Genomic DNA, 13,249 nt, shown 5'->3' on the forward strand with positions numbered 1-13,249 from the left:
GACGTGACGATGATGACGAGAGGGCGTGTACCCCTCTTTTGAAGGAGCTGATGAGAAAGAAGTCGACCTAGTCATAGTGTTTTATCATTTATGCCATTGGTTATTTCTCACTACTCAGTTTTGTCGCTAGGAATTTCAATTGCTCAAACATGGCATTGCTTCGTTAGGCGCATACTCAAAAATGCCACTGAAAGCCATTACCGTCAACTCAAATCTTGTTTGCCATGTTATAATGACAAAAATACTTATAGACCAACATGTGAGCTCTCCCTCTATCTCACTACAATAAAATGTGGGTCATGTTTGTTCACAAAAATGTTCTTATTTTTTTAAAAAAAAATCGCTAGCTTACTCCTAACAAGTGGGATCCACACTTATCATTGTGAGAGCTGACATGCGGGCATAGGGGTATTTTCATCATATAACATGGTCAACAAGTTTGACCTGATAATAACGATGTCTAATGACATTTTTTAGCAAATATCTAATGAAACGATGGCATTTTTTGAGATATCTAATAGCATTTTTAAGCAAGTATCTCATGGAACAATGGCATTTTTGAGCAGTTGTAACTTCTGATGGCAAAATTGAATAGTGGGACGCAACTAGTGGCATAAATGATAAAAGCACTTCTTGCAATGATTTTGTTGAGGTTGCCTTTGTTGTGTACTCTTTTTAATAATTAATAAGAATGGATGTGTGCATCATCATGATGTAGAGGCCGAGATTTCAACATTCTTTTTGAAAGAAAAAATGTGTTGGAATCGTCGAGGCATCGGCACGATCTCGACGGTGAAAGAATTGTCCACTGTTGTGCAACATTATGCCCCTAGTCCCCTACCGCACTATGTGTAGTTGAGACACAGATACACGAATCTAAATAATAGGGAGTAGTACGTTTGTGCTTGAAAAAGCAAAGTTGTACCACATCTATTACACAAATCTAAACATCTAATGACTATGATTCCATGAAAGAATATGATGTGTGCCTTATATTGTACTTCCTTCATTTCGAATTATTTGTTTTGGATTTGTCTATATACGGATGTATCTAGACCCATTTTAGTGCTAGACACCTCCGTATCTAGACAACTCTAAGACAAATAATTCGGAACGGAGGGAGTACTAGCTTTGAGAGCACTTGACACTTTTTAGCCTAATCATGGTTGGTGAGGCAGTTGCGATTTCAAGATTAAAAACCGAACATACATACACGAATATAAAAAGCAGGGGCGATATGCAAAAGCACGCACGCATGCACGCCAAAGTGTTCGGTGCATCTGTCCTCTGTAGAGGACCGATCCTGATGAAAAGCGTGCAGTGCCGGCATTCCCGAACGGGTGGACATAGAACAAACTTCTCCGGCTCTCAGCACGTGACAGGCACAGAGGATATGTAATCGGCGACTTGATCCAAGATATGCACGCACAAATATCTCTTGCTTTCTCGCACGCCATTGAATTGAATCTCCAAGAAAAGAAAGAAAAAGAAAACGGCGATGAGGGTAGGGTTCTAGGCAGGCCGGCATAGCTGACCGGCAGCTGCGGCAGAGGGTGAGCGACATCGATCGGCTTGTATAGTTGTAGTATTGAGCTACTAGCTACTAGCCAGTTGCGTAACCATTGGATGCCAAACAAAAAGCTAGATTCCTCCTACTTTCAGGCGTGCTGTGCTGAACGACCATTCAAGCTCAAGACCCAGCAAGGAAGATCAGTTGATGTTGATCGCCATGAATCGATCGAGGAGCCCAAGTCATTTTCTAGCTAGCCACACACGATCGAATCGTGGCGGAGTATAACATTCCCGGCGGAGGCCACACCGTGATCCGGTTGCCAACATTCCTGGCCGTTGCTTTTCCAAAAGTTCTCTCGCCGGAAGTAAGCGCCTCCTGTAGCTATAGCAGCTGCTAGTTGCCATCAGTTTCGAATCGGGGAAACGGGGGGGTGCACTTCAGCACTTGCGTATACGTGCCCACCCCTTTCGAGCTGGGTGAATCCCAGCCGCCCATCCGATCCAGCAGGACCCCGGCGCACCCAGCTCGCGCATGCCGGGAATCCCCGCGCTCGTGGCCTCCGCATGGCGCTGGCGGGCGCGCACGGGCGCGCCACGCCTCGCGTCAAACAAGGCAGGACATAAATTCGTACTATTACAAGGCAGGACGTGAGATCTCGTGAAATTTGAAGGACGGGGATGAATTTTGATGAGAGCGAATCGTGATTTGGAAGGAAGCTGCGCCGTCTGCCCTAAATTTGGACCAAATAGCAAAACAAAGATATCCGGAGGAAGGAGGGGCGCCTTTCGGCAAAAATCGGGTCATAAATGCTGTTCATCGATCCGGGCACTGCTCGCTCGCGATCAGCCGGACACGTCTCGCCTTGCACGCGACGCCTGGCGCCGGCACCACGTCCCGATCGATCAGCCTACATAAAGCGGCGAGCTGACATACACCATGCCTCATCGGAGCCTGCTCGCCCGCGCACACTCGGAAGACGACGCAGACGCCGCCATGGGGGACGCCGTCGCTGGCGCCGTCGACTACCGCGGCCGGCCCGCCTCCCGCGCCGCCACCGGCGGCTGGAAGTCCTCGGTGTTCGTCATGGGTACGTGCGCGCGCGCGCCGATCTCCTGTACTAGCACGAAACTATTTGGTGCTCGAGTGCTGACCGGTAGGTTTGTTTTTTATTTCGTGCTGCTGTTTTGTTGGCATGCAGCAATGGAGATCGCCGAGCGGTTCGCGTACAAGGGCGTGGCGGCGAACCTCATCACGTACCTCACGGGGCCGCTGGGCCAGCCCATGGCGCGCGCGGCGGCGTCCATCGACGCGTGGAAGGGCGTCTCCCAGATGCTGCCGCTGCCGGTGGCCTGCGTCGCCGACGCCTGGCTCGGCCGCTACCGGGCCATCGTCCTCGCCTCCATCCTCTTCGTCGTGGTCAGTCAAATTTCCAATGATCCAATCCAACCACAAGAGTCCATGAGAAGCACTCCAGTTTAGATGGGACTGATCTCCAACTCTGTCTGCTTGTTGCGTTCGATTCAATCCAGAGCATGGGCACGCTGTCGCTGTCGTCGGCGTTCCACATCTTCCGCTCCGGCGGCCACGTGGCCGTCTTCTACGTCGCGCTCTACCTGGTGGCGCTGGGCGAGGGCGCGCACAAGCCCTGCGCGCAGGCGTTCGCGGCCGACCAGTTCGACGAGAAGGACCCCAAGGAGAACGTGGCAAGGAGCTCCTTCTTCAACTGGTGGTACTTCGGCATGTGCGCCGGCACCGCCGTCACCACCATGGTCTCCAGCTACGTCCAGGACAACGTCGGCTGGGGCCTCGGCTTCGGTATCCCCTGCATCGTCATCCTCGTCTCCCTCGCCGTCTTCCTCATTGGCACCCCCTCCTACCGCTACTACACCACCAAGGAGCCCAGCCCCGTCGCCCGCGTCGGCAAGGCGCTCCTGGTGCTGATCAAGAGCTGGAGATCGAAGCACCGCACCAAGTATGTACGCGTCCATGGTTAATGAACTTTGCTCATGTATATATCGTGCATCCTCTGACGTGACGTGATGACCGTTGGTGCAGTCCGGCGAGCGGCAAGGTGGAGGCCCATAAGAACTCCGACGAGGACCTCGTGGAGGAGGTGAGGAGCGTCTTCCGCCTGCTGCCCATCTGGGCCTCCTGCATAATCTACGCCATCATCTTCTCCCAGACCTCCACCTTCTTCACCAAGCAGGCGGCCACGCTGGACCGCCGGATCGGCCCCAACTTCAAGGTGCCGCCGGCGGCGCTGCAGACCTTCATCAGCGTCAGCATCGTGGCCTTCATCCCGGTCTACGACCGTCTCTTCGTGCCGCTCGCGCGCCGCTACACGGGGCGGCCCACGGGCATCACCATGCTGCAGAGGGTCGGCGCCGGCCTCTCCCTCTCCCTCGTCGCCGTCGTGCTCTCGGCGCTCGTGGAGATGAAGCGGCTCGCCGTCGCCAGGGACGCCGGCCTGCTGGACGCCCCCAAGGCTTCTCACCTGCCCATGACGCTCTGGTGGATGGTGCCGCAGTACGTCCTCATCGGCGTCTCCGACGTGTTCGCCATGATCGGCCTCCAGGAGTTCTTCTACGACCAGGTCCCCGACGCCGTGCGCAGCCTCGGCCTCGCGCTCTTCCTCAGCATCTTCGGCGTCGGCCACCTCCTCAGCAGCTTCCTCATCTCCGTCATCGACAGGGCCACGGCCAGGCGCGGCGCCAGCTGGTTCTCCAACAACCTCAACCGCGCGCACCTCGACTACTTCTACTGGCTGCTCGCCGGGCTCTGCGTCGTCGAGCTCGTCGCCTTCTTCTTCTTCTCGCGAGCCTATGTCTACAAGAAGAAGAGCGACGATGGCGATTACAGGGGAGGTGATGCTGATGCTACATTGGTGTAACTTATTAATTCGGGTTAGTACTACGCCGGAGGTGTAGCAAGTGCAAAATTTTCAAAACAACTACAGTACAGAATTTTCAGATTGTTTGTTATAGAGTGCGCTCGCGGTAGATTGTCATAAATTTTGGGGTTTAAAAACACACTCAAAACGGATCTTTTCTTAACTGAACCTGAATGAATCATTCGACTTTTCTTTGGCCTGACAGCATTATGCACCCAGAGAACTCTGAACCTCATAAAAACAAACTCGGAAGGGATCTTTCCTTAACTGAATCCTGAATGAATCGTTCGATTTTTCTGTAGCCTGACAATATGGCGCATCCAAGAGAACACCGAATCTCGTAAAAATAAACTCTGAAGGGCTCTTTTTGAACCTGAATGAATAATTCGACTTTTTTTAGAACGTCATTGGGCTTGGGCTTCCCATATGGATATGGGCATACAAAAGCACAAGTTTGGTTCGTCCTTTGTTTAACCGAACATGAATGAATCATTCGTCCTTTGTTTCATCTGACAATAATATGCATCCAAGTCTCATAAAAACAAATCGCAAGGGATCTTTTCTTAACTGAACCTGGATGGATCATTCGACATTTGTTAGCCTGATAATACTGTGCATCCAAGAGAACACTGCATCTCATAAAAAAAAAAACTCTGAAGGGATCTTTTCGAACCTGAATGAATCATTCGACATTTTTCTAGAACATCATTGGACTTCCCATGTGGGAATACAGAACTAGCACTCCGTCCAAAAATAAGGGGTATATATTTGGTCCAAAGTCAAACGGTATAAAATTTGAGTAAGTTTGTAGGAAAAATTAGTAAGAGCAAGCACAATGGCAGGCCCGCTTACATGGCAATAGCTGAGGACTTGTCTTTTGCGTGACAATATTATGCACCCAAGAAAGCTCTGAATCTCATAAAAAAAACCCGGAACGGATTTTTTCTTAACTGAACCCGAATGAACCATTTAATTTTTTTAGCCTGTCAATATGGTGCATTCAAGAGAACACTGAATCTTGTAAAATAACTCAGAAGGAATCTTTTCAAACCTGAATGAATCATTCGACTTCCTTTAGACCATCATTGGACTTCCCATATGTATATGGGCATACAAAAATGCTACTCCCTCCGTGCTGGAAAAAGGTGTATAAATTTTATTTGAAGTCAAACGGTGTAAGTCCGAGCAATAGGTGTACATTGGCCGGTCGGAAGCTTCGGCTTGGGCCGGGCCGCTATGCCAATAAGAAATAAGATTTCAACAAAATAAGACAATGTCTTGACGTTTACATTTTTCAAACGTTTTAAATGCCTTTACCATTTTTATGCATGATTAACATTTTAAAATATATTCCCCGCAAAAAAATAATTTAAAATATATGTTTTGATGTCTATTTTTTATACATATTGTACATTTTTATGCACACAAAATATATTTTATATATGTTTAAATTTTTACAAAAGCATGATTTTTTCCAAACACATGTTTTTGAACAATTTTTCAAATACGTGTTAAATTTCTTCAAGTACATGATAAAACATTTTTTAAACTATGGAAAGATTTGTTTTACATTGTATAAACAATTTTTTTGAAACTTGTGAACATCTTTCTTATTGCTAACATCATTTTTCTAAACTACACTAACAATGTTTTATACTACGTTATTATTTTAAATCATGTTTTTGTAAAAAAGATTGATGTTTTGGACTATATGCACTTTAGAATACTGTTTGAAAATATGAAAAAAGAAAAATATGAAAATGTGAGCAAATGAAAAAAAAGAAGAAAATAAACTTACCTGGGCCGCCCCATAACAATGGGAAGACAGTTTTGCTTGAGGCGGGACCTCCTTCTGGGTCGCAGTAAGCGACATATAGCCAATCCCAGAAGAAAAAACGGCTCGTGGTGTTCCCGGGCATGGACAAAACCCTGGAGCTCACCTCATCCACTAAAAAGCTGGTTGGATGACCGTCACGTTCATATGCTAGGGTTTTCTCATACCGCCGTCGTCGCCATCTTCTGAGAAATTTAGGTCCCCTCGCAAAAAAAAGACATATAGCCGATCCCAGAAGAAAAAACGGCTCGTGGTGTTCCCGGGCATGGACAAAACCCTAGAGCTCACCCCGTCCACTAAAAAGTTAGTTGGATGACCGTCACGTTCATATGCTAGGGTTTTCTCGTGCCCGTCGTCGTCATCTTCTGAGAAATTTAGGTCTCCTTGCCTCCGACCGTCAGTTCATCTGCTAGGGTTTTCTCATGCCGTTGTCGTCGCCATCATCTGAGAAATTTAGGTCCCCTCGCTTACGGTTGTCATCTTGACGCTGAGAGGTGGGGGGGGGGGACCTCAGATCTTCAGGATCTTTATGTTCTTTGCCAACGTCTAGTGATCATTATAGTTTTGCGAGAGTAAATTTGCTATCATCCTTTTGGCAGTGTCATGAGTTAAAGAGTTTTATGTCCTCGCATATCTGATTAGCCGGATTTGATGAGTTTATGTTGTTGTGTCAAGTTTTTTTTGTTGGCCTGGTTCTTCGTGGAGATGAAATCTTGCATCGACACCATGGTGAAGATGTAGTGATTCGACGGTCTGCACTTGTAGGGGGTCATCCCCCGTCCAAGTACGTTCATCGATAAAGGCTTCCCATCTTTTTGGATGGACGACTCATGGCGCTTTTAAAAACCATTATTAGTAATGTTCGTGCGAGTGAAAAAGTGACATCATCGTTGCTCCAATCCAATTACAGCTTTGTTACTGAAGTCTTTGGAGTATTTCTTCGAGAAGAGATTGATACCGCAAAGGTGTTTTCAAGAGATTTTATTGTAATTCTTAGTCATAAGAGTTACTTTGTATTTTTTTGGATGTTAGGTCCAAATTAATGTATTTGTAATTGTTATGAGTATGAATAAAGTTACAGATGTTTCTTAAAAAGAACCTCGTCCATTAGAAAATTGTCTCGGACAAAAGAACCTCGTCCATTATTCTGCGAAATTAAAAATAAAGGATAGATTCTTTGGTTTTAGGAAAGTAAAAGTCTAACTGGTAGTACTGGTGAGTACTGAAGGCCTACTAGTGAGTGCACTTATATCCCAAAAGAAAGAAAAACTAATAATGCTAATACATGATGCAAGCAGCAGCTCTGTTAACGTTTCCATTGGCCGGCAGGAGTGTGTTTAAGGCCTGCCGAACGTAGCACTTCGCAAAATTCCCTCTCAGACGGGGAAGGAATGGACTCCGGCGCGCTCCTGCCTCCGGGTGAGCCGTCAACCAACGGCAAATCCGGCGGCCGCGGCGGATGGCCAGCCGCACTCTTCCTGATAGGTACTCCTCCGTCTGAATTATATTCAACTCTCAAGCAGTCAAACTCCAACAATGACCACAGCTAGCTGTTCCCCCGCGCCATGGCCCTGCAGTGGTGGAGTTCGTGGAGCGCGTCGGCTTCTACGGCGTGCAGGGCAACCTGATCACGTACCTCACCGGCCCGCTGGGTCTGTCCACCGCGTCGGCCGCGGCCGGCGTGAACGCCTGGGCCGGCACCGCGTCGATGCTGCCGCTGCTCGGCGCGCTCGCCGCCGACTCCTGGATCGGCCGGTACCGGGCCATCGTGGCCGCCGGCGTCCTCTACCTCGTGGTTGGTTGGTGAACCCGCTCTCAGTTTTTTGACGTTTTGTCTGTTTTTTAGCTCCCTCCACGATCGTCCATTTGCCGTCTGTTTCATTTCTGAAATATTATAGGTTGAAACGGTAGGTTTAGCATCGTTTTCTTAATTTTCAGTGCGTGTGACATCACTGCTACGTCGCTTTTATGCGCGACTGTGATGTTAATCATTTGTGTTGTCGAATTGGATCTTTAATTCTTTACACAAGGAATTTAGGATCATGGTGGCATCTTTATATGACGAGATTGGATCTGTTCCTAACATTTTAGGCCTAAAATGACAAAAGCATACGCTTGTCCTGAAATCGACATTGTCTGAACCTAGTTATTCAGTTCAGCACAGTTCAGTGAATAATTGTACATACCAGCAGCTCAAAACAGTATAAACTACGTTATGGACAGAGCTTTGGGATGCTGACGGTCTCATCCATGGTGCCACCACGTCAACCTCAACCAGCGGCATCCCCTCCCCGCGCGGCGTTCTTCTACGCCACGATCTACGTGGTGGCGCTGGCGCAGGGCTTCCACAAGCCCAACGCGCAGGCCCTAGGCGCGGACCAGTTCCCCCGGAGCTCCCCGGACAGCATCGCGTCCGGGAGCTCTTTCTTCAACTGGCTCCACTTCTCCATGTCGTGGGGCTTCATCGTCGCCGTCGTCGCGCTGAGCTACGTGCAGGACAACGTCGGCTGGGCCGCCGGGTTCGGCGTGTGCTGGGCCATGATGCTCGTGTCCCTGTCCATGTTCTTGCTCGGCACGGGCACGTACCGTGTCACGGAGCAGCCGCGCGACCGCCGTGCTCTCGCGCGGCTCACGAAAACGTTGGCTGCCACGGCGCGTACATGGACGGACATGGTCTTTCGCCGCAGCGACGGCGCCATGGACGGTGAATGGTAAGTTCGATGTCCATTTATTATATGATGCCACGCTGCAGGTGCCATTACCGTAATTAACCTACGTTTTATGCCGGTGCAGTTTACTGAGGCCAAAAGAGCAGGAAGGCAAGGGGGTCATGGTGAAGCTGCTTCCGATATGGATGACCAGCGTCGTGTACGCAATGGTGGTCGTGCAGGTGTCCACTCTGTTCACCAAGCAGGGCAGCACCATGGACCGGCGCATCGGCGCGGCCACAGGCCTAGTCGTGCCCCCGGCGGCGCTGCAGAGCTTCGTCGGCCTCGCCATCATCGCCTCCGTCCCCATCTACGACCGCGCCTTCGTGCCCCTCGCTCGGCGCGTCACCAAGCACCCCTCCGGGATCACCATGCTCCAGCGCATCGGCGCCGGCATGGCCATCGCGTCCGTCGCCATGGCCGTGGCAGCGCTCGTGGAAGCCGCGCGCCTCCGCGCGGCGAGGGACGCCGGCCTGGTCGACAGTCCGGGGATGGCGGTGCCGATGAGCCTGTGGTGGATGGTGCCGCAGTACGTGCTGCTGGGCCTCGCCAACGTGTTCACCATGGTGGGCCTGGAGGAGTTCTTCTACGACCAGGTGCCCGACGCGCTCCGGAGCGTGGGGCTCGCGCTCTGCATGAGCATCATGGGCGTGGGGAACTACGCCAGCGGCATGCTCGTCTCGGCGATCGACTGGGCGACGAGGCGCACCGGGGAGAGCTGGTTCTCGGACAACCTCAACCGCGCGCACCTCGACTATTTCTACTGGGTTCTGGCCGGGGTCGCCGCTCTGGAGGTGCTCGTTTTTTTGTATTTCTCCCGGAGATACGACTACACTGACAAACGCGAGCTTGTAACGTAGAAATGCGTCTCATCCCGGAAGAAACAATCGGGCTGCATCTCATGCTTCACTTGGCGGAACATTTCTTGATCTGTACTTCATTCTAATAATACAAAAATAGTTACTGGTTTGATTTAGACAGGCCCCATCTTAATCACGCGAGCCACATGGTGCTAATAAATAGTAGTACTACGATGGGCCGCTGTAATATCTAGCCAGGACGCCCCGCAGACGGAACAAACTGAATAGATCACGCACCGGCACCACCTCCGGCCGGTAGCCAAGGCACGAAGGATGGAGTCAGGCGGGCCACTCTCACGTTCAGTCCCACGTCGCGACGGCCGCGGCGGCTGGCGCGCCGCGCGCTTCATCGTCGGTAATCTCGCCGATCATTCACCGCGTTGACTTGCCATGGATGATATATACGTGAAGTCTGAACTGCCATGTCTGCTCCGTGCGTGCAGTCGTCGGCTTCTTGGAGCGCATCGGGTTCAACGGCGTGGAGGGCAACCTGATCACGTACCTCACCGGCCCGCTGGGCATGTCTACCGCGGCCGGCGCCGCCGGCGTGAACGCCTGGTCCGGGACCGTGCTGGTGCTGCCGCTCGTCGGCGCGCTCGCCGCCGACTCGCGCCTGGGGCGCAACCGGGCGGTCCTGCTCGCCGGCGCGCTCTACCTGCTGGTCAGTAGTAGAACTCCGCTCCCTCCTCTGTTCCAAGCATCATATTCATACCCACGACGTGCCTTGATTCCATTGCCATCCAGACCTCTTGCAATGGGAAGGGGACGGAGCCATCCATGTGATGAGGCAGCTAGTCACGCTGAGACCAATAAAATAGTGCTAGTAGTAGTCAAGCAATGCCCGCTGAGAGAAGAAATGAGACGAGGAAAGTAATCAAGCCGTGCAGTTTAAGTTCTAGCAACACGCAATTCGCGCGCACACGCAGCAGCAACAGCAGCACACACGCAGCAGCGGCAGCAGCACGCACGTAGGGCGATGTCGAGATGGCCCCATCTGTGAATCACCCAAGTCCGTTTGAGGGTTCTGCTAGACATGGTTAACTCCTCAAAATAGAAATTTTTGACAAGTTAAAAGTTTTTAAAGGACCGGCTAGAGATGTTTTGCTTTGAAGGTGTTGCAGTTTGTACACTCGCTTGTAACGTTTTCGCGTGCATATTTGACATCGCGTTACTAATGTTGGTGTCTGAGGATGAGCAGAGCCTGGGAATGCTGACCGTCTCATCCATGCTGCAAACGCGACAACTTCGTCCGGCCGACTGCCATGGCACAGCCACCACCTGCTCGCCGCCTTCGACATCATCATCACCTGCTCAGCTCGGCTTCTTCTACACCGCGCTCTACCTGCTGGCCCTCGCGCAGGGCTTCCACAAGCCGTGCTCAGAAGCCATGGGCGCGGACCAGTTCGATTCCCGCGCGGGCGCGTCCCGGAGCTCCTACTTCAACTGGTTCCACTTCTCCATCTCGTGGGGCTACGCCATCGCGGCGACCGCGGTCACCTATGTCGAAGAGAACGTCGGCTGGACGGTAGGGTTCGCCGCGTGCTGGGCCATCATGGTGGTGTACCTCGTTGTCTTCTTGCTTGGCAAGCGGACGTACCGGGTAGAGCGGCCCGTGGACGGCAGTTCCTTCGGGCGGCTCGCCGAGAAGTTCGTCTTTTCTCGACGTGATGCCACCATTGACACCCAACGGTGAGCGCGTGCGAGTGCAAATTGACCTGTTGACTGGCAGATGGCATCACAGTGAGCACTGACGGCTGTGTCTACTTGTGCAGGCTTTTGGAGACAAATCAGGACGGGTTCCTCGTTAAGCTGCTTCCTATCTGGCTGTCAAGCTTAGTGTTTGCCGCGTGCATCTCGCAGATCACCACCCTATTCACCAAGCAGGGCAGCACGATGGACCGGCGTCTAGGCGGGGCCACGGGCCTCGTCGTGCCGCCCGCGGCGCTGCGGTGCTGCATCAGCTTCACATTCATCGCCATGGTCCCTGTCTACGACCGTGCAATTGTACCGTTCGTGAGCCGCCTCACCGGGCACCCCGGTGGAATCACCATGCTCCAGCGCATCGGCGCCGGGATGGTCACGGCCTGCATCACCATGGTCGTCGCGGCGCTCGTGGAAGCCAAGCGCCTCCGTGTGGCCAAGGACGCGGGCCTGCTCGACCTGCCGGACGTGGCGGTGCCGATGAGCCTATGCTGGCTGGTACCGCAGTACGTCCTTATCGGCCTCGCGGAGGTGTTCAGCTACATCGGACTGGAGGAGTTCTTCTACGACGAGGTGCCGGACGCGCTCCGCAGCGTGGGGCTGGCACTGTCCCTGAGCATCTTCGGCATGGGGAGCTACGCTAGCGGCATGCTCGTGTGGGCGATCGACTGGGCCACGACGAGGGGCGGGGGAGAGAGCTGGTTCTCCGACAACCTCAACCGTGCGCACCTCGATTACTTCTATTGGATCCTGGCCGGCCTCGGCACTTTAGAGGTGGTCGTGTTCTTGTACTTTGCAAAACAATATGCCTACCGAGACAAACCTGAGTAATGATTCGTACATCCTCCATCAGTTTCACGAGTATTTGGCATTTTCCAACCGACGCCTAATATCATTTACCCTTCGTTAGGCGCCTATTAATTTTTTTAAAAAAAAACTAAATTACACTAATAGGGTAAATGGTTACTTTGGTGTTAAAAGTTGCGGTATACATAATGGGAGAAATGGTTACTTTGGTGTTAAAAGTTCCGGTATACATCACAGTGGTAAAACCTGGCTCGGACATACAAATATTTTTTTTTCGAGTAACGGACATGCAAATACTTTGCTTACCGTGTTTGTATACAAAAAATCTGCAATGACCAAGCCCATGAGGCCGGCTGTCAGCCACAGGACCGGGAGAAGGATTGTGTGGCCTCAGTTTTTGGACAAACTCGTTGGATTTTCTTCTTCCTCACAAAAACCCCTATGGATGTGGCATTTTTTACCGATGGCTAACACAAAAGGTATACTTCACCCTTCTGTTGGAATGACTTATATAGATAGCTTTTGGAGGTCGAGCTCCATGGAGACCTCCATTTGCAAAATTCATCAAAAAAAATTACGTTTTAAAAAATTCAGAAAAAAATGTCAATATATATGGAGGCAGAATGCACATGTGTGTAAATTTTCGGAACAAATACATTGTAATGAGGGCTGTGGAAAAAAACCCAGGGGCTTTTCAACACATGATACTTTACGTCCTCGAAGTCCATGATTTTTTTTGTACATGTCACATTTCAAGGTATTTCATCTTGAATTGCACACACATATACATTTCATCCTTGTATGCTTGCATATTTTAACCATTTTTTCTTTAATAGAAAAAGTACACATGCCTTATATTAAAAATATTTATGAATATTCATCTGGGTATAATTTGTACACATACCTTATATTGAAAAAAGATAATTTAAATATTAG

At 50.8% G+C, this 13,249-nt stretch overlaps 2 protein-coding genes across 2 annotated transcripts; both read left to right on the forward strand.

Moving 5' to 3' along the window:
• Positions 1–2,190: 2,190 nt before the first annotated feature.
• On the forward strand, positions 2,191–9,921 carry LOC125547032. The gene is made up of 9 exons (XM_048711075.1): positions 2,191–2,600; positions 2,712–2,929; positions 3,043–3,485; positions 3,569–4,397; positions 7,425–7,452; positions 7,567–7,722; positions 7,815–8,032; positions 8,461–8,948; positions 9,031–9,921. Exons 1-9 carry the CDS (start codon positions 2,450–2,452, stop codon positions 9,803–9,805), a joined length of 3,306 nt encoding a protein of 1,101 aa, XP_048567032.1. The 5' UTR covers positions 2,191–2,449; the 3' UTR covers positions 9,806–9,921.
• A 63-nt stretch (positions 9,922–9,984) lies between these two features.
• On the forward strand, positions 9,985–12,383 carry LOC125545406 (protein NRT1/ PTR FAMILY 5.10-like). The gene is made up of 4 exons (XM_048709331.1): positions 9,985–10,160; positions 10,249–10,466; positions 11,004–11,494; positions 11,578–12,383. The coding sequence occupies exons 1-4, from the start codon at positions 10,079–10,081 to the stop codon at positions 12,335–12,337; spliced, it is 1,551 nt and encodes a 516-aa protein (XP_048565288.1). The 5' UTR covers positions 9,985–10,078; the 3' UTR covers positions 12,338–12,383.
• The last annotated feature ends 866 nt before the right edge of the window (positions 12,384–13,249 follow it).

The sequence above is a fragment of the Triticum urartu genome, chromosome 3, assembly GCF_003073215.2.
Source record: "Triticum urartu cultivar G1812 chromosome 3, Tu2.1, whole genome shotgun sequence".
NCBI classification, from domain to species: Eukaryota; Viridiplantae; Streptophyta; class Magnoliopsida; order Poales; family Poaceae; genus Triticum; species Triticum urartu.